Consider the following 21,847-nt stretch of genomic DNA (forward strand, 5'->3'; position numbering starts at 1 on the left):
TCTGTTGATTTAGTTCTGCATACGTATATATATTTTTGCTTTCTATTTTAGGCAGAATAAATCCACATGACGGCAGCAAAGTCAATACAACAGTGCAGCTTTGTAGGAACAACATTCCTCATCCCCTTTCCTCCCGGGCTGCCAGTGTGTGCGTAAGTGCGCCTTTTTTTCTCAGGGGCGGAGGGGGACAAGCTCTGTGACTTGTTGTGGGGCCTGTGGGTGAGAAAACGAACACCAGAAGGAGAAAGAAAGAGAGTCCGCAGCTTTCTGTGAGTCAGCAATTTAAGACATAAATCTCTTTTTTTTTGTTGTAAATAATCTCCTCTTCTCATTTCTCCTCTCTCCACCCCCCTCACTCCCTTTGTGCCCTTTTCACACTCAATTTCCCCCACTTTTCCTGCTTGCTTCCAATGACTCTGCATGTCTCATTACTAAATTGATTCTGTGTGCAAAAATAACAACTCATTGCGATAATGACTCAGTTAAAGCAAAGAAGGACAGCTGATTTAAATCACACATCCGCGGTCCTATTATCACTCCTGTTCCAGGAAAGTGACTGCGATGGTAAACATAATCTGGTAAAAAAAAAAAAAAAATTAAAAAGGTTGAGGATTTAATTTAATTATTTTGCTGTGTGCTGTGATCTGACAGCGTTCATCTGTTTAGAGCAGGCAGAGACGTCAGAGGCACTTCGCTGAGAGCAGAGATGCAAGGACAGAAATAGATCATACTGGGATATCTGAGGAGGAGAAGGGAGACGCCCTGGGTATTCTGCCATCCTAGATAATACAGACTCTCCAGCCTGTTTGGGGTGGAGGATAAACACCAGCAGAGGCGAACATGAACGTGCTGCGGTCATGCTGGTGCACGCATGTGTGAGTGTGTCTGAGTCATAGGTTGATCACGGCATTGACGGTCTGGCAGACGGCGAACGAAGGAGCCTTTGTGTCAACCTTACTGCGTTAGAAACAGAGCCTTTGAGCAGAGGAGAACATCTGTAATGTGAGAGAACCAAAGCATCATGACTGTGAAATACATGATCGTGTATCAGCTGAGCTGCATCGGTTTGCAGGACATTTCAAAGAGTTTGAAGAGTGTTAATTTTATTTTTAGTCCTTGTTTTATTGATTGTTTTTTTTTTTCAGTTTCAGTTGTTGAGAATGTTTTTGTAGTTAAGGAATAAGGGTATCTTGTAAAACACTTCCATAAATCAATAGTAGTGGATCTGTGCTTCAATACTCATTAGAGAAAGTAGAGCACATTTTTGAACAATTGGTAAAAGTTATAGATGAATTATCAATATTGGGGAACACTAGGTTTTAAACAGTTACTGTCTAAAAACTACTACAACTTTATTTTATAGGGTTCATACAGCTTAACCTTAATAACAGATGGTGGAAAAGTCACCAGTTGTCTCTGAGAGCATGGAGAGTGGTGCTTCCTTAACCCTAATTGCTGTTTCCTGCCAGTCAGCTGGCTGAAAGAAAGCTACTGAAACTCATCATTGGACTACAATGTTGAGTTCAAATCTGTCATGAAGTCAGATACAGGCAGGAGACATGAGGCATGGAAGTGAAAAAATAAAGTTTTTACTAATGATGAGGATAATCAAAACTTAGAAAAAAGAGTGTAGGGAAAATCAAAAAATAAGAAAACACCTGAAGAAGACAAGGACACCAACTGATGGTGTCAAAAACAGGATGCATGGAGCTTGATTTAACTGGACCAGGGGTATTCAACCTTCATCCAACCATTATCTATACACCTTGTTCTCCTAATTGTGATTTATTTCTGATTTTAACACAACAATGAACATAGATTCAAGTCATATTTGAGACAGTAAGTTGGAGAATAAGCACAAACCAATAAATGACTAGACAAAACCCCCCAAAACCCAGCAATTATTTAAATAAGTAGGTGGATAAAAAGTAGATAAATATACTTGAATTCTTACAGGTCATGAGGGGAAGGGGTGCGTATCTCCAGCAGTCGTTGGGATTCAGCTTGGACAGGCTCCCAGCCCATCACAGAGACGCACAAAATGAACAACCATCCACACACTTATAGATTAATTATAGATTTGTTTTGGGTCGTGAGAGGAAAACCCACAACGCACTGGGAGAACAAGCAGATAGACCTTAGGCTGGGATCTGAACCCAAGACCTGCCCATGCCTAAAGTACTTAAGAGCTAATTAAGATATTCTGGGGAGCTGCTTCCCAGGTTGGCCACTGCTAAAGTCATTACTACCACTATTGACGATGTGTGAATTCAGAATACCATTACAAAACTTTCAGACTATTAAAAAAGTTTGTAAATTATTTGTCATGAGAACACAGTTCAACATCCTTCAGAGTCCTGATGACTTTAACTTGGACTTTCTTTAATGACTCCACATTCTGATCAGCAGCCGCTCTTCTTTGTATTCCTCCCCATCTCATTCAGCCACATCTCCCTGAAATCCAGGTTCATCGTGACTGCTCTTTATTTGTCCAAAAAAGCGCAGCGAGCGCGCGCAGATTACTCCCACTCACTTCCTTACTCACCTCATTTCTAATGCTGCAGCTTATCAGATGAAGGTGAGACACGATGCTCAAGATCAAACTGTTCTGTGCAGAGATTGCATTGATGAATAACATATACTGATGCGGCTAAATCACATAGTTCAGCAGATGCAACATGAATATGCACTGATGGAAAATATGCATTGCTATGTCTCTTAGAGCGCAAACTTGAGAGTCCTGATCTGAATTTGAAATAACTACTTATTTATTGTCACTTTATGCTTTGTGCGTTTGATGCTGAGTCATATTATTGTTCAAATATTCCTCGACCCCCCCCCCCCCCCCCACACCCCCGACCCCCCACCCCCCACCCCACCCCCATATTTTTGGTTATAACTCTTAAAGCAGATAAGTTACAAAGTTGGAGGAGAATTTCTGAACTTTAAAAAATAAAATAAAATAAAACCTCAGTTCTAGCTTCCCTCATGGATCAGGTTGACGATATATACACATGCTGCCAACTGAGTATAATTGAAACACTGATAAATGTTGGAAGGGGCAGGGATGATCTTATTTATTAAATTTCTTGTCATGGTTCTCATAAATGTTCACTGAATGTTACACAAATATTTTATTACAAAGGCAGTATAGGATTGTTGAAAAGGTGTGGTGTTAGATAACGTTGAAAAAGCTTGACTTGGTGATTCATATTTCTTTTAAAATATTTGAGCCATGAAGTAGTTGCTCCAGCTTTATGAATGTAAGTGCTAAAGTATCTCTATTATCCTCAACTGAAATGTCAATTTTTAGTTAATCTTACCTGTGAAAACACATTTTATATGTACATTTATGTCAAAATAACACATTTTGGCCCACTTTTGTGTTGATTTGACAGTCAAAATTGTTCCGTTAAAATGACAAACACATTAGCTTTGTCATGAAAAACACAACATGTGTTGTTAAAATGTGTTAAAATTTAACACATCATGTGTGGGGTTTTTTGGAGACATCTGTTTGAAGTGTGGCTCCAGACCCGTTGAATACCCAACACAGCAGATCAGTAGTGTGTTTTGTGGCTCTATAAGCACATCTGAGATATAAATGCACATGGTCACTGGAAGCAGTGAACAAAATCTGCACTGCTCAGAGAATATAACAATTTTACAGCCTTTGTTCTAAAACTGCCAAGATTATTACTGAGGACCAAAAAGAGTCTTGATCTGACTTTACCAGCCCCTACTTGCCTCAGGCAATTAATCCCTGTGTTTGGGCAAGTGAGCAATTTTCCTTCACTTGTCCAATCTGGTGAGAGGTAAAAAAAACAAATGCAGTGCTTCGTGCTGCAATGCTGGACCTCTCCGTTGTCTCTTTCTGTCTTGAGTCCATTAATCATATAAGCTTCGAGTGAACGAGCCCCGCTGGCTGTTTACTTCCTGAGGGCAAATTTTTTTATTTAGCTTCTTACTGCTATCCTTGTATCTTTCCATCCATCTCCCATCAGTGTGCCGATGCAGATTTTAAATGTATTCTCCATCCACCCGGTAGTCGGTTTTTACCGTTTTTTTTAACTGCGATGATAACACTTCTGCTCCCTATGAATTTGAAAAGATCTGAACTTCTGTTCTTGTGAGACACAAATAGCGCAGATTTTTCTGAGTCACATAGTGACTATCAAAATATTGCTTAAAATGATCAATCCAATTTCTAAGATACAATCTGTTTCAATGCAAACAGAAGTTCAAAGGAACGGTGATGAGATTCATTTTTAGAAACTGCTACAAACCGAATGCAGAACTCTGGCCCATTCTGAGATAAAGCTGTGCAGAGGTTTAAGGCAAAAATACAAAACTCCAAGTTCTGGATATCTCATGAAGCACATCTCGGTCCATCATCAGAAACTGAAAAGAGTGCGGCACAACAATCAATCTACTAAAGATGATACTAAAAATTTATGTTTTGCAAGGGAATGTAAGTAGTTCGATTATGGATCTACAGAAAATAAAACAGTCTGGATTAGTACAGTGTACCAGATCCTTAAAAGCTGTGGTAACCTGTGGCTTCTCACACGATTAAAGCTATGTGTATGGGATGCTTTTTTATGGAGAGACTACATCTGTTCAGCTTCCTTGAAATAAATGAAGACATATGTATGGCTGAACGACCGCATGGCGGAGGGCACAGCGCTGCCTCATTGAAGCCGAGCACAGAACCTTGGGTGTGTTTATTGTATTTGTTTGTTTGAGCGGGACTTTTACAAGGTCTGTTTGATCCGGGAGGAGATACAGAGATGAGGGTGCTGGTTGGACCCAAGGGTGCTCTGTGTGAAGATGATGGATGCTGAAAGACCTTCCTCTATCCTCCTGACAATTAGACTGTCACTGCTGTTCTCTCCCTCACCCAGAAACAATGCCCTGCTTAAGATGCCTCAGCACACAGACATCAATCTTGTCTAGAGCCATTTAAAGTCACTACCAGAAATTATGTTTCAGCAAAGAGTCCTGGATTCAAAATGCAAGACCCCACAGCAGGATGCGATTGTGATTATGGTCACAATAGAACAAACCAGCTACATTTGGTTTGTTCAACGAGAGCAGAAGCATCTACATAACCAGAGTTGCAATGGTAACTGAAAGATTTATGGCAACAGAAGTTATCTTTTTTTTCTGTCACTTTCTCTAATTTAGCAAAACTGTGCTGGTTATTCACGCAGAGTGAAAAAAATGTCATGCAAAGCCTTCTTCACATTACAAATACAATTAATTCACAAAGCATAAACAGACATCAACAAGATTCTTTAAAAAAAAAAAAGAAAGAATCTTTCAGAACTTGAGAGAGCAGATGCACGAACAAAGGACACCGCAAAAGCAGTAAATCCAGGAACAAATCACCAAACTAACAAAAGACTGTTGAGGGAAAACAACAGTATATCTGCTACGGATCTAGTGCTGAGCAGCTAAAGTCATGGAGCCTTAAAATTGGAAGGAGAGAAACTGGCCAAGTGAAAGTGGGGATTAAATGAGAAAGAGAAAACAAGAGGTGACATGGCAATCCAGAGACAAGATGAGGGTGACTGAGGACATCTAGGCTAGAAAACAGCAGAAAAGATGAAAAAAAAATTAAGACACAATTCTGACTAGTAATATCTATGCTGTAGATTTAAACAAAATGTAGTTGTATATTGTTTTGCCTCTGACTTCTGTGAAAAAAGTCTAAATCCATTTTAATCTACTATTTGAGACAACCACACCAAATAATCCGAACTTCAGCGATGACATTAAACCAATTGACTTTGAATCTTTTAAGAGGAACATTTTTGTTCAAGTAATTATTTTTACTCAATTGCAACTTGTCTAGTGGATCAAAGCAACAACAGTTTTTGCTCAAGATCAGCGCACCTGGGAAAAAAACACATGGAAGCCATTTCCACAAATCCGTCAAAAATCAAGTTGTTGTCAACCTTTACCTGAAACCAGAGTTTACATAAAAACCAAACAGTAACTTGTAAAAACTTGTAAAACACCACAGGGTACCTTCACTTTGAACAAATAAATTGTGTGCAATGACATGCTGCCACGGAGAGATTGGGTGGAAACTTTACGCTGATTAGTTAATGAGAGCTTTGAGACGGGATGGTGGATATTTTTGTCCTTCACTGCGAGCGCATGACAATGTGCGAATGTGTGAGCGTGTCTGCTCGGATGAATAGCCACAGTGTCACTGAGTGCAGACCTTGACAGAGCAGAACAGATGAGATGATTCAGAAGCAAAGCATTGTCCTGGCTCTCATCACTTCAGTTGGCAGCCCAGAGAAAATATTATCACTGGAAGTGGATGATGGAGCAAAATTACAGTGTGGGGGCCTTCTGCTTCCTGCTGCAAAACAATCGCAGCTGAAAGAGACTGCAGACTTGAGGAGATTAAATGTTTTGTTAACGAAACAAAGTGTTTGTGAGAGAAAAAGGGTAATATTATCTGCCTCGAGATTTTCTCCTTGATTCCTCTGAATGAATCATATTTCCTGTTGCTCATGTTTCTAGAATATCACTAATATCTCAAAGGCTGCCACGTTTTTGTCTCATCCTGAGTAAATCTCCTCACTCTTTTGGACAAAGCGGATGTTTTCTGGGTCACCTGTAATGGTAGGTGTTTAGCAGGTCACAGCAAGCGCTGCTCAGCCCAGATACTTAGCCAGAGGGCTCAGCAGACAGATGCCGTTTCACCTCATTCTTTTTCTGATGCGTCTTTTTTCATTATTAGACATGCTCCGAGAAAGTACTTGGTAATCAGCCAAGATTTTGTATGACTAGTTATGACACAGTTATCTAGAAATTGGAAAGTAAGTTGTTTTTTGTTGTTGTTGTTCGTGACAACGCTATTCGGTGTGGCGGTTGTTACTGCAAGAAGAAGTAAATAAAGTAGGTATAAATTAACGTGGGTGACCAAATTAAATCTCAAGAAAAAGATTGGAGAAGCCTCTAGAAGGTTCCTATGGCTTGTGTTGTGTTTATTTGTTTAAGTTAGACATAAGCAAATAAAATGAAGCAAGTGTAGGAATTGGAAATGAGGTGATTATTTGACCCAAGTGGGTTGAATAGAGACGCATCTAAACATTGAAGGAGGACTTGACTTTTAAACCCTGTAAGAAAACAATTATGAAAGAGATTTATTTTCTCAGAAAGATACTTTTTAGTAGCCTGATTGTTTATGTAAAAGGTTATATAAAGAATTACATAAAACAGTGTATACATGTAGCAGCTGAGCTCTTGTTAGTTAATGCCCTCCTCTTCCTTCTTGTAGCCGAGAGGCATATGACCATTGCATAATTTGATGTTGTAAGCAAATGTGCAGCACTTGATAGGAGTTTCTGGGAAATGCTTACTATCTGATAGAATAAACTTAAAGAAAATTTGTCATTATCATTGTAGCGTGTCACGTGTATGAGGAAAATCCAGTTTAGATGTAAATGTTTTACAGAAAACAGCAGTTGACTAAGTTCATGATCTATTACTGTCTCATAAGATGTTCAAATAAGAACACTAGTAACTAATTCAGCGACTATTTGCATGAATTCATCATCTTTTTTATCTAATTGACACCGCTTGTAAGTGTGCAACCCTTGCCCCTTGTCTTTGGCTGTGTGCCTTTCTCTTGATCATTTCAGATTGGTTCACTTCTCACTTCCTCCCCGGCCCACTGTCCAGCAAACTGTGATGTGACAGAGGCTGCCTGCAGCTGTAAGATGATTTTCTGTATCTATTTGCTGTCATGCTCGCTGACTCATTCATGGACACAGCTTGGACCAAATGCTAATCCCGGTATTCAGAACTGAGCCGCGTTCCCCAGATGATTCCTGGAGCAGAAAGACGTGGCTGGAGTTGCGGAAATGATGGGGCATGCGAGGTTAAAATTTCTGCATTCTTTTCAGTTTTGAACAGCTAGCTTTCAGCACATTTTCACATGTCCTGATTTAGAGTTATTGTGTGCAAATGAGAACCAAATTACAGTTATTTACTTGCATGTTAGAGACCCACACATTAATTTGGCTGATAGAGGAAAAAAGGCAACAATGGCTTGGCTACCAGAGGAGTCCCAACAAAAATTCTTTGCATAGACACGGACAACACCAATCGCTCTTTTAAGCTAACACTGTGTACGAATAAGCAATGCATAAGGCTGCAAGGCGTAGGGGGTTAATCTGGCAAATCTCTGTTTTCAAACTCCTGTTGGCTAAAAAGAAAGAATTTCCTTTCATAAAATGATAAAACCTTTTAGTGTGCCTCTTTGCGTTCTTTATTTCAACTTATCTGTAACTAAGCATCGCCACAGAAATAATATAATTAACCAGATGTGTCCTATTTAAATAGCCTCAAACACTGATTTAAGCCATTTAAGAACTTCAATTCTGATGTTGATGCCAAATTAAACAAAACCAATTCAACCCCACTTATTTGCTTCAAAGCTCAGCAGCAAGTAAAATAATGCACTGCATTTGATCAGTGTTATTAGTATTGCATGGTCTACATTACAATTATGATTAAGTTCCACTGTAGTCACTCAATGAGACATTCAGGACAACAACATGCCAACCAGAAAAATAGGATGGATCCCCAGTAACAAACCCTGGATCACCACTGACCTGAAGAGACAAGAAAAAAAGTTTTAAGAGAGACAGAGGCCAGGAATATCTTAGGACTATGAATATAGCAACTTAAAGTCAAGGAACAAACTCAACATAATCTTCTCTCCCTCACCAATCCTTCGTCAACTGGCAGCTTTGTCGCTCCTCAGAGGCTTCATCCTCCACCTCAGTCATGAGTCACTGACCTCAGCCAAGTCAGGAGATGTGGGTGCTCAGCTTGTTTCTCATGTTGGTCACTAGTCAGGTGAAGAGATGGCTAGAGAGACCTGAGAAGGTCTGCTGGTCCAGACTTTGTGCCCCAAAGTCCTGAAAGATGGAGGAGTTCTGCAGCATCTCTTCAGCCTAATCAGGAAGCAGGTTTCAGTGCTGTGGAAGACATCTCGCCTTGTCCTCAATGACTATAGATCTGTCATATTATGAAGGTCCAAGAAAGACTATTGTCATGTGAGCGAGCGAACAAGCAAACATCTTGACCTCTGTGGGTTGTGGTTGAAGATGACACCATCACACCTGCTTCAACAAATCGACGGCTATCTGGGCGAGTCAAGCAGCATTGTGAAGAAAGAGGTTTTTATGGTTCTCTCAAAAACGACTAAAGCTCTATTTAAATTAATAATCTGCAGTATTCGAAGTCTCTCTTTCCATTATTTCTTTAAACTGTGATCATCCAATCCAACAAATGACAAGAGTGATCAGCAGAATGAGCTATTTGGCAGTCCAGAAGGATTTGGTACGCTTTTATGGCCATGTGAAGGTTTTGCATAAACCAGCCAGAGAGACGTCGAAGAAAGTTCAAAATATAATCTTAATTTATTAACAAAAAAGCACAAACTGACCTCACAAACAAGACATGAGGGGAACTTAAATAGTGGCTGATCAGACCATTAACACACACTAGGGGGTAAATAAACACACAAAAACCTAACAAATACTGGTCAGAATATTACTAAATCTGTAAATGAAATAAATATCAAAATTTAACTAACTTTCCAAAATGAAGAAACATTAAATAAATGGTAAAATTAAACTAAAGACCAAATTTCCCCCTCCCCTGGTGAACAAATGGAATGGCCCGCTGAGGAAGTTTGACACCCATATATGGACACCAATCAGCTGGAGCTCATCTGTATGATTTTCAGCAACGGGTCCAGAGGAAACTGGTAACTCAAAAGAAAGAAATTAATTTGTTATATTTAACAAAATATACAAAGAACTGGCACATAAAGTTAACTAAATGGGTGCACAACAAATAGTTAACTAAAGAGTCAGACTAATGAAAACAAATTTAAAGATAAAAATCTAAACTACTCACTAATCAATATATAAAGTAATATTAAGGGAAAACAGAAAACCATTACCAATACTGTCTGTGTGTGACAGTTGGGACAGCTGTCACAGGCCACAACCCACATACAGTACCTATGTCTGCTGCTCAACTCCTACATGAATTTTTCTTACTAATGTGGCCCCCAATTAGATAGAAATAAAGTAGCTTTCCACCAATATGGCATCATTGAACAAATACAAATCACCTTACTTTTTCTGCTACTGTGGCTGACATAAAAGTTTAGTTAGTGAGTTTCAAACCAAATTTTTGAAAAGTTTTGGATAGGAATCCTTGATCAGAACACTTGCAATTTTGTTGGTGCAATATTTGATTCTTATTTGATTGTCATTTTCCGGAGTAATCAGCAATGTTTATATTCCAAACACTGCAATACAATGAAACCATGGTATTTTTGCTCAAGGACATCATAATTTTATACGGGCCCATACCTATTCAACAAAGAAAGATTCTACAGAGAATAGATTTGCACCAAAAATGTTCTTGCTGGTACTAGCAACTAAGCCGCATTGCTGTCCCTCCACCTTCCCTATGGACCTTATGTCAGCCTGAATATCCATGAATTACAGACGTAAAAAAAACTCAAACGTTTTACCCTGGCAAATGGATATTAATCTGCACCTGGTAGAGACTCACTAAAGCTGAAACAGCAGATTTTGCTACTTGGGACCAGAATAGAAGGCTGAGAGGCTGATGAAGAGTAAATGTGTCGGACAGCACGGGTAAAGCGTAAGGAGATGGATGCAAAGGGACGAGGATACTGGTAAGGAGCTAAATAAGCAAATTGCCCTCTGGAGGAACCCAGACTGGGAGGTAGCGCACTTGATGCTGATATGATTAATTGAAGTAGGACAGCCAGGGACAAAGTAGAGGACCAGCACTGCAGAGAAATTGAGGTAGAGGACAATCCTTGGCCCTATATAAAGGATGAAACTATATGCTCAGACTCGTATAGCTACACAACACAACCTGATGTAGTATCCGCCTGCAGCCACTATCAGTACATTGCTCGCTTCCTCATAGAATTACAATAAAAGAGAAAGAGAGAGAGTGTGTGTGTGGGCGCATGTGTGTGGCAATAGAGCTGTGGAAAGAGGACATTATGTCACATCAAGGTAAAACTACGGACACGCACTGCGGATGGCCTCACCCACATTTGTACAAACTGCGTGTAGACCTGAGGAGGCAACACAAATGGTGTAAAAGCTCAGTGTCAAAACCTCACCTTGCATGTAATTTTAATCTTTCTATCTCAGTGCACCATACATAATCAGTGAGGATCCAGACAGCTGTGTGTGTGTTTGTGTGGAGGGGTGTGTGTGTGTTTTAGTATTTCTCACCTTGTGGGCAGGCGTGTAGGGGTGTGTGTGTGTGCACGTTTAGAGGAACGGATGCAGACAGAGAGCAAATGGGTGGGTGTTGCTCCCAGGCTGCTACGGACTTTGTCCTTGGGCTGCCCTCATCTCTGATGCGTGCACAAACACACCAGTTCATGTACCCTCTCTGTTTCAGACTAATAGCAAAACTAGGACTTTCCATGTGCATGCAAACCCACTTAGGGACAAACAAGAAATGTTGCTTGCGTACTCCTGGGCGGTACTGTGAGTTGACGTGCACATGAACACAAAACGGGAAGCTGTTAGTCTGTGCTCAGACATCTCATCAGGGATGCAGCGGAGCCCCTGTCTGCAGAGCAACAGAGAAAAAGATCTCATCTGATGTGGGGTACAACGAGGGTGTAGCGGCTGGCCAGCTAGGAAGTGTGTGTGTGTGTTCACATGTTTGCAGTTATTACCTCCAGGAAGTATGTTGCCTTGCAAAAGTATTCAAATCCCTTTAACCATGTACAAAATGTTAAAAGTTAATTTGATTGGATGTATAAACCAACAGGGCTGCACAGTGGCGCAGTTGGTAGCACTGTTGCCTTGCAGCAAGAAGGTCCTGGGTTCGATTCCCGGCCGGGGTCTTTCTGCATGGAGTTTGCATGTTCTCCCTGTGCATGCGTGGGTTCTCTCCGGGTACTCCGGCTTCCTCCCACAGTCCAAAAACATGACTGTTAGGTTAATTGGTCTATCTAAATTCTCCCTAGGTGTGTGTTTGTGTGTGAATGGTTGTTTGTCCTGTATGTCTTTGTGTTGCCCTGCGACAGACTGGCGACCTGTCCAGGGTGTACCCCGCCTCCCGCCTGGAACGTAGCTGGAGATAGGCACCAGCAACCCTCCCGACCCCATTAGGGACAAGGGTGCACAGAAAATGGATGGATGGATGGTATAAACCAACACAACAAAGGGTAATTGTGAAGTGGGAGGAAATAATTCATGTTCTTTCAAAATAAATTTGTGAAATGTGTTGCATCGTACTCGCTCCTCCACTAGCTAATACTTTGCACAATAACATCTTACTCCAGTTACACCAGTAAGTTTTGAGGGTTGTAAAACACCTCAAGCTCATTTAAGCTGCATGTCAAGCTTCACCAGACAAGTTGGTAGCAGTGTTGCCTGGCAGCAAGAGGATCCTGGGTTCAAATCCCAACGTGGGTCTTTCTGCATGGAGTTTGCAGGTTCTACCCATGAATGTGGGGGTTCTCCATGTACTCTGACTTCCTCCTACTCTCCAGAAACATGACTGTTTGGTTTGGTATGAGAGTGTACATGACTGTTTGTCCTGCATGTCTCTGTGTTGCCTAGTGATGAAGTGTCGACCGGTCCAGGGTTTACGCTGTACAAGTCACTAGTTGACCCCCGAAGATAAACACCAGCCTGTCCGCAACCCAGCAAGAACAAGCTGGTAAAGACAGTGGAAGGACAAATGGACTGTGGATCCTCAGCTGTATTTAGGTCTGGACATTGATTACCTCACATCAATACTCCAGCTGTTCAATAGCACCTGGCTGAATGTCAAAATGATGTGAAGTGTTTTCTGGCACACATAGTATTTTGCAGTCAGGCCGGGAAATTCCGCTTAAGTGACCAGATCTGACCAGAGCTACACTTTTAATATTTGGACAGTATTGTCCAGTATTTGTGCCCTTACTGTACAGTACATACTGCAGTTCTGCTTTTGTATAGTTTCTATTTTTATCTTTGTGTGAATCTTCATGGTTACCAGTCACTTCGCTGCCGTCGCACTGGAATTTCCTTGCTGTGTGAGACAACACAGTAAAGGTTTTTGCTGTGTTGTCTAAATAGCTTATGGCAAACTGCAGACACAACTTCATTTGGCTTCCTTTCAACAAAGGCATTCATTTAGCTAATTCTCCTTAATGGCCTGGTTTTGAGAGCAAACAACTAATTGACGTACTTTCCACAGTTTCTACCACATCGCCTGTGAATTTCTGCAGCTCTACCAGAGGTACTATGGTACTCTTGGCAGCGCCCCTAATTAAGGCTTTCTCTTTAACTTCTCTTTATCCCTGACCTGTCCGCTGTATTCCTTTCTCTTAATGTTGCTATTTGTTTACTAAGGTTATCCAAGAAACCTCTGAGACCTACAGAGAACAACTGTATTTATATTCAGATTAAATTATACACAGGTGGACTTTATTAATTTAGATGATCTCTTAAATTAAACTAGATTATACATATACATATATGTAGGGATATCATGGGCTGAGTAAAAATGCATTCCAAACATTTCAGGTTTTGATTGGTTTCATTTTCCTTCCATTTCACAGCTTTATCCTGGGTGTTGAGCCATCATATAAAACAGAAATAAACAGTGCATTTGGTGGTTCTGCTGCAAGAAAATGTGGAAATGGTGCATTAATACTTTGGCAAGGTTCTCAATTACCCCGTTTCCACTGAGAGGCACGGGTCAGTGCAGTTCAGGCTCATCGTCCAGAGTATCCAGGAATGAGGCGGTGCGAGTCTGTTGTATGGGCCGCTTTAACAATAGAAACAGACATAATAGCATACCAAACGGCACTAACCCATGCCATACCGCTCAATGAAAATGAGGCATTAGTTAAATGTTCAACACTCACATGCTCAAACTACTGATTACTCAAAATACCAACAAATACAGGCTGACAAAAAAAGGTCAACACACAGGGATAAGTATGCCAATGCGCTCATTTTTTTATTGCACAACAAGGTATTTTATGTCTGTTTATGGATGCTGAAACAACATTGCCACTGACTGACAGACCAGCTTATTGAGATAAACCAGAGTGTGGTTCTGTGTTGTTGAACAACAAAGGTGGTGGACAAGACAGCCTTTTGGACACAGGAGCAAATCAGCCCCTCACCCCAGCCACCAGCTGTGTATCGCAGTCTGGAGAGACAAGACGACTCCAAAGATCACCCAAACCAGCCCCGTTTACCCACCACCATCATTTTAGACCAATTTGGTAAGAACTGCGTCTGGGGCTGGGAGCTGAGTTGTCACTGGAATATAAACATCAACTTAAGACAGAGTTGAAGTTGAGTAATACCTAAGCCTGTTTTTGTACGAGCAGAAGCCGAGCATAGCCTGAGATGTTTGCAGACTGGTTTTCATCGAGAGAAGAGACGTGTTTCAGAGATCTGTGCTGTCATCTTCATGGTGCTGGTAAAGTGTGTCTGGATGCCCACACTGAGCCGTTCGTGCAGGCTGTGGAATGCTACTAAGTCTAGGATGTGCTAGAGTCAATTCTAGAAAGCATTTCAATATTGTTTAGAAGTTTCAAAACAGCTGTGGTTGTGACCTTTTATAGGTGTTTTTTTATTATTATTTTATTTGTGCTGGCATCTCTCAGCTATGTGTGGGTTTCAACCCCCTAAATGGCATCATATTCTCAAGTGGGACCAACATTATAGAAGGAAAGGCACAGGAACACACACACACACACACAAACTCAAGCACACAGAGTCCTGAAGCAGAGAGAAGGCTTAGGTAAGTTAAGCAGGCTACAGTAGCTACGACACAAAAGTTAAACTGTAAGACTAAATAAAATCATTGTACAGTAGTTGGTACACAACAGTTTCTAGATTTGAAGGTCCCACAACAATCATACACAGAACTCTGCTTAAATGAGAAAAATACAAGCATGCACTCCTGCTTTATCTGTCAGCTAACTCATCTGGGAGTCATGTTTAAGACTTGCTGTGACTCAAGATTTGGATTCAGTCTTGGACAGAATTATTTTTCCCTTTAGTGGCCAACACCAGATCAGTGTGAAAAGCTGTGCAATAGCACAGACTGACGAAAATCCAGCATATGAACAGCCTTTTATTTATTTACTCTTTTTTTTATCATTTTGTATATGTATTTTGATTTTGTGCAAGCATTTCCACAGTTTTGCTAGTTAACTTCTGCTGTTTTTGGCTCAAGCAGCTTTCCTAAGCTAATGTCTAGACTGCTGATATCCACCAGGAGCTAGCCAGAGCTCACCCTCTCTTTGTAAAAATTATGCTTAAACACCCAGCTGTGGTGAAAACCCGAGAAGGTGCCCCACATCTCTGTGTATACCATATGTACAGAACATGAACGAACCGAGTACAGCGCGCATGGTGTTGGAAGGTTCAACCCAACATAAAATGTGCAATTTTGTGTTTCCCCTATCAGGGAAAATTGTATATACTGACATTGTCATTGTAATTTAGCAATACTAGTCATCTAATGGTTTGTACATATATTGCAAGTTGGAAATAAAAACACATATTTGCATTTTTACAGGCACATACATACCACAAAGGAGACTATGTGGAAACTAGATGTACTAGGCACAAGGTATATACAGTCCAAGTGCAGAGGGCACATTGTAAATATAAATCATAAATCTACAACCAAATAAAACTGACTGATAACTTAGAAAGAACAGACATACATAAGACCCTGATTTGCTAATAAATCAACACCAAGGCATTCAGTACCCTCAACATCTGGTACAGCAAGAGTGAGAGGCTTGAAACTTTGAGATTCTCAATCACTGTCAGTCAGTGCCAAACACATTTGAAGGAATTCGTTCCCACTTTACAGCAAAGTCCAGAAGAATAATTATTAAACAATCCCACTTTGAACCGGCCCACCATCAGGCCAATACAGCACACACGTCTCAATGGCAGCTAGAAGCCGACACACTGAGCAACCCGTGAGACAAACACAAAAACAGATAAACTGGCAGTGTGCGCTTGGCCGGGGCTGTATCGGGCCTGTGGCTGACGGTTCAAACGGAGCGGTGCCGATCAAAGTGCCTCAAATGCCATCCTTTGAATAGGAGGGAATCACACACTACATGTAGATGCAATGAAACAGAGACGGTGCCTGATATTGCCTGAAACATTAGCTCTTTAATTCTCCATTCATCTTGCTCTTGCCGACTGTGGACTCATTCAGAGACCTGCACAGTCTTGATAGCAGCTTAACAGGGCAAACTCTGGTATTAGCAAAAAGAACTCAGGAGAAGGACCAATTAATCAGACAGAACAGTACTGAAGCGCACAGAAAAACACAACTCAGACAAATTTCATTCAGAATGGTGTTGGTGTTTTGGTGTTCACTTTTCCCACAGGAAAAAAAAGAAAACAATTTATGATTCATGTATCACTGAAAGGTTGGGGAGGCGGTACTGTGACTCAGGAAAGACTAAAATAAGTTTTTTTACTCTTTTGTGAAACAGAAAATTGAATTTTGTTTCCTTCATTGTAGGAGTGTCTCAGTTAGTTAGAAATGTTTTGAAACGTAGATTTACTTCAGTAATTCAGCTTAAAAAGTAAAACTCGTATTATAGATTAATTACACAATTCAAACTTTTATTTCCATTAATTTTGTTGATTGTGGCATACAACTAATCAAAACCTATTTTCTCAGAAAATAATTTGACATGAGACCCATAAGTCAGAAAGCACTAAAACCCTCCACAAGGAGAACAAACCACAAAAAGCCGCTGCTAAAAAAGCTGGCTGTTTATAGCATAATATCCAAGCATATTAATTCATATTAATAAGAATCTGAATGGAAGAAAAAACTGTTGTAAAGAAAGGTGCACAGCAACAAAGATGAGAATTAAATTATTCAGAAAAAAAACTAAATTCAAGATTCTGGGGAGTTTCAACAAGTTGTGGACTGGGGCTGGACACAGTGATGATCAAAATGATGACGATAGATACTTCCCCAAAGGATCCATTTATGCATCCATTTCAGTGCTTTAAGAGCCACCACACAGAGATCTATCTAGGACAGACGTTGCATTATTTGTTTAAAGCCAGTCCTGAACCAGCGAGGTCAAAGAGGTCTTATTATGACTAAGGAGAAAAAGGACTGGACAATTGCCAAGTGGCCCAAAGTACTTTTTTTCAAGATGGAAGGAAATAAAAATAAAGATCCTAGGGTATGGAAGAAAAGTGGAGAGGCACATAATCCAAACTAATTGCCTTCCAGGCGGAGGTTTCCACAGTAAGTGGTGATTTGGGGAACAATTTCCACTGTGACTAAAATCACATACCAGGAAACTTCACGTGACAAGCTTTACAAAATTAATACTGATTTAATTTTCTAACATAAAACCTACACTAACAATGTCCATGTTGTCAATGAGTTATACAGAACAAAAAGCTAATTTGACCTGGCAGTGTTTTCAAGGGGCAGATGAAAGACACAAGACTCAACAATGAAGACAAGCTGAAGGCCACAGTTAAACTAATCTTGGGCTTCCTTGACATCTCAGCAGAACCTCGTGCCGAATACTTCCTTCTCGTGTTGCATTGATGCAGTAATTCATGCAAAAGGAGCCCAGTCAAATATTGAGTGCTTATAAAGTGCAGTACATGGACAGCCATAATCATCAAAACAAACAGAAATACATACGTGCTTAAAATATTAAACTGCATAAAAATTTCAGTTTTTAATTTGAATCACTAAAATAAATAAACATTTTAATCACCTTTGAATTTTAGTTCCAACTGTACAAAAATGACCAAAGGTTCACAAGCCATACAGTGAAGCCCTTGGATAAAGACTGTCACCTGTTTTTAAGATCTCACGAGAGATCAAGCACTAAAGCTGGCAACAATCTTAGGATTATTACTTCATGGGTTTTTTTTCTGTGCCAATTAGAATTACTCAAGACGATTAAGTAAACGAGCTCAAAATATGGGAATTAACATATCTACATAAATCAATGGAAAGCCACATTGTGGCAATCAATACATAGCTGTGAGAAGGTAGCAAACCTGAGTGAAATGTCCAGTGATTTTACAGTTTGGCTCCAAATCAATGTTCAGAGCTGAAAAAGTTGGCCACCATGTTTGTTTAACACAATGAACCAGCTGCCCCAGTTGACTTCCCTTTTACTCGTCTTTACAGTTTAACCATATATTGGGTCCAGAAGAAGTGTGACGACAGTTTTGAGAGAACAGAACATTGAAATTTTTTTTTCTTCCTTTTTTTCTTTTTGATTACAAGGTTGTAGTGCAACACAAGGTGCTTAAGTGGACGTCCTCACTTCTCACTTTGGACAGAGAGGTTCAAAGTAGTTCCAGCACGCTCTCATTCATGCCCTTTTCGGTACATTTTTTTAGACTTTCGTTAATATTCAGATCTGGGGTTATTGGGTTGTAGTATAAATGGTAAATACAGCAACCTTCAACCCAAATAAGCATCAACAGATTATAAAAAAAGATCACACAGACACTCAGCAACTCATACAGCAATGCTCAGTCCCCCCTTGCATCATAAAATCCTCTGTCCCTTTATTTACATGGCAGTTTAAAACTGATTAGCTGTCGTCCTCCTCGTATGGCATACATTCAGCAGGAGAAGGAGTTTTTAGATTCAACAGGATCAGAATGTTTCGAATAAAAATAATCAAAGCCTCGACCCACTCTCGCACTTCGAACCAAGGGATTTCTGTGCACCTAAAAGTGGAGACATTCACCAAAGTTCCAGGTGATTTTTTTTCCAACTGAGGCGTCTGTACCCCATATTGGCCACCCTATAAATTTAAACACTTGAAAATGCCTTTCGGGTGACATTTTTGAGGATCTGACTTGCTGAGCTCAAACGTGGATTCATCCTGTGTCTTTAAACCAGTTGTAAGCAGTTAGTCTAGTGTTTTGTTTTCTTCTTTTAACACAAAAATAACACAGCAACATACCCTTTCATTCCCTCACACATTTTTGGTTAAGGTAACAACATGGTCACTGGATTACAATACCTCAAGTGAAGCCACAATAGCTGCTGGATTCTTTAAAATTTCACATAATAAAAAACAAACCAAAAAAAATACATAAAGAAACAAGTCCACTTTCCTGTACAGCATAAGTATAGATATTCATATTTATATATATATATTTATATATATAGGCGGGGTAGAGTATTGCAGAATTATATTGCATGTGTTAATCGATGAACCTAGACAGAAACAAGCAAGTATACAGTATGGGTTGTTCACAAATGTTTCCTTTCAGTAAAGCTCAGATTATTAAACCATCTTTGCCTTTAGGGTTACAATCAGTATGTTGAGCAAACAGCTGACCTCTTTCCAGATGATTCATGAAAACAGGGCAGTGCCACCGTCAGCATTTCCAACCAGTCATACTTGACGATGCGTCGTAGAGTGCACGAGTCCCTTCTCTGAAAATGGAACCAAAACGTATAAACAAAAACTCTCTGACGCACGCGTACTCACACGCACGCACACACACAGCAACACTCACATATATGCATACACGCAAACCAAATATATGGCTTCTAACGTTGAATCAAGGCAGTTAAATAAATGGCATTTTCTTCTATGTTTCTTTTTTAGTTGATACAGACACAACCAGACTTGGTGTTCAAGCTCAACTTTGGTTTTGGGTAGATACAATGAATATAACGTCCTTCCTTACTTTTTTCATCGACTATTTACACATTGATGTAAGATCGACCAGCGGTCTAAAACACTAACTCCACTACTAGTTTGAACGGTATGAAGATGTGTGTTCTTTTGCTACGACAGCTTATACGGAGAGAAAAAAATTACATTTAAAACACTTTTGAACGCTTAAAATGTCATTGTCGTTTGACCTCAAGTCCCTGATTTTCATTTTTAAGTCCAGCTCCTGCTAGATTGCATTGCATGGATTCTACACAGTATGTAATTGGTACATTAATCATACTTTTCATCATATCTTTACAGTAAAGTCAGCGATATGCAGTAGGTGTTTGGAAGCAGAGTGAAAGGGGTGATACTAAGACTAAAGGTGCTGGCACAGTAGACCAGACCAGTTCAACCTTAATTTTATATACTAATATAATCGTATTGACTCCCTGTAGTCAAAGTACTTCAATACTTCGAGCAGCTCCTTTCTTCCTGCTGACACCAGCACACAGTGCACCAAAGTTGAAAGACTGGTGGCGCTGGCAGTAGCTGATTGGTCATTTAGCAAGCTGAATGATCAGCTGGACTGACCTTTACCGCACTGATTCTCCTACAAAAAAAAGGCCTCTCTACTGAGCTCCACTAGGGTCACAAGTTGGAAGACAGCCGGGATCTGGCAGAGTCTAGCTCCGGAAGGCTGACAATCGAATCTTTCTTGGGAACTCCAGAGTCTGGAGGTCCCGGTCCAGCATCTGCTGCTACTGCCCCCATTCCAGTAGGTCCACCTGGAGGAGGAGTGGAGGCAAAGGCCACCCTCTGCTGGGCTCCAGCCGGTCTCCCCACACCCGAGGGTCCCGGTAAGTTGTGGTGGGAAGGTTGTTGGGGGCCAATGGAGGAGTTGGAAGTGCGGGTGGAGGGTGGGGGGCTGGGGACTGCAGAGGAAGCCTGTGGTGTTCCTTCCTGGGGGAGTGAAGGCTGAGATGCAGACAAGGCCCGGGTGTCCTGGCTCAAACTACCCATATGGAGAGAGTGGGTGCTTTTGTGTGAGGCAGGCCTCTGCTGGGTGGTCTGTGTGGGGCTGGGTGCATGGTGCTGGACAAGGGACAACTGGGACCCCGACGGTCCCACACTCGCCATGTACTGAAAAGTCCGTCCTGTAGCTGTGAGCGGGCTTTGGACCGGGGGGCTAGAAATAGCAGATCCAAATGCCCCTCCAAGTGTTTGGGGAGGTTGAGACTGAAGGGGAGACATTGAGATCGGACTGGACAAGTTCTGCATCACCTGAAACCGTCGCACCATGCGCGGGGACTGCAAAGTCCCCGGACCCACCAAAGGGCTGGCCATTTGAGGGCAAAAGCTCATGGCCACAGCTTGCTGGAGGGTGGCAATTGCAGAGCCAGACTGAGGCTGACCCGGAGGGGCAAAGATCCCACCTATAGAGGGAGTCATAGACATGGCCCTCGGCCGCTGCAGATCCACTAGTTTCACCATCTCACGGTCATATTTGACGATCTCCTGGATCATTTCGTTCTCCCTGTTGTTGAAAACACCGGAGTTGAGATCATGCTGAACCTTGTGCATCAGGATAGAGTTCTTTTTACCTACAGGAAGGAGCAAAGAAAAAAAAGAGGCGACATTAGAGAATATAAAAAGCAAGGACAGTACAGAAGGAATAAAACAGCTGAACAATGCATAAAAAGAAGCAAATTAGAATTTGCACAAATAAAGCAACAGTAGCTTGATACAGGATGTGATGTCCTTCACACCAGGTACATCCTCTGTTCAAATAAGCCCTAGGGAAAGTAATGGAGTCACTTTGTACCTTCATATATTGTTACAGTGTCCTGTGTCATTTTCAGAGAATAAAGCATATAATTTTACTGCCCCATCTACATTTACTGCCTGAAAACATTAGATTTTTGTAAATCACGATGCAAGAATTCATTAATGGTGACAATATTAGACTTAGGACAACATATTTCATGCCTTGAATTTACCCTTAGCCTAGCCTAGAAAACCTTTACCAGATCTTTGTATAATCATCAAAATGATGCTGTGATGTGAATCTAGTTTCTTTGG

At 40.8% G+C, this 21,847-nt stretch overlaps 1 protein-coding gene across 1 annotated transcript in view; it reads right to left on the reverse strand.

Moving 5' to 3' along the window:
• Positions 1-14,039: 14,039 nt before the first annotated feature.
• LOC114146704 (potassium/sodium hyperpolarization-activated cyclic nucleotide-gated channel 2) overlaps positions 14,040-21,847 on the reverse strand; it is a 38,814-nt gene continuing 31,006 nt past the window's right edge. Inside the window, exon 8 of the mRNA XM_028020993.1 lies at positions 14,040-21,369. Coding sequence (XP_027876794.1) covers positions 20,417-21,369 — 953 coding nt within the window. The 3' untranslated portion in view covers positions 14,040-20,416. The remainder of the gene's footprint in view (positions 21,370-21,847) is intronic.

This window comes from Xiphophorus couchianus, chromosome 6 (genome assembly GCF_001444195.1).
Source record: "Xiphophorus couchianus chromosome 6, X_couchianus-1.0, whole genome shotgun sequence".
NCBI lineage: Eukaryota > Metazoa > Chordata > Actinopteri > Cyprinodontiformes > Poeciliidae > Xiphophorus > Xiphophorus couchianus.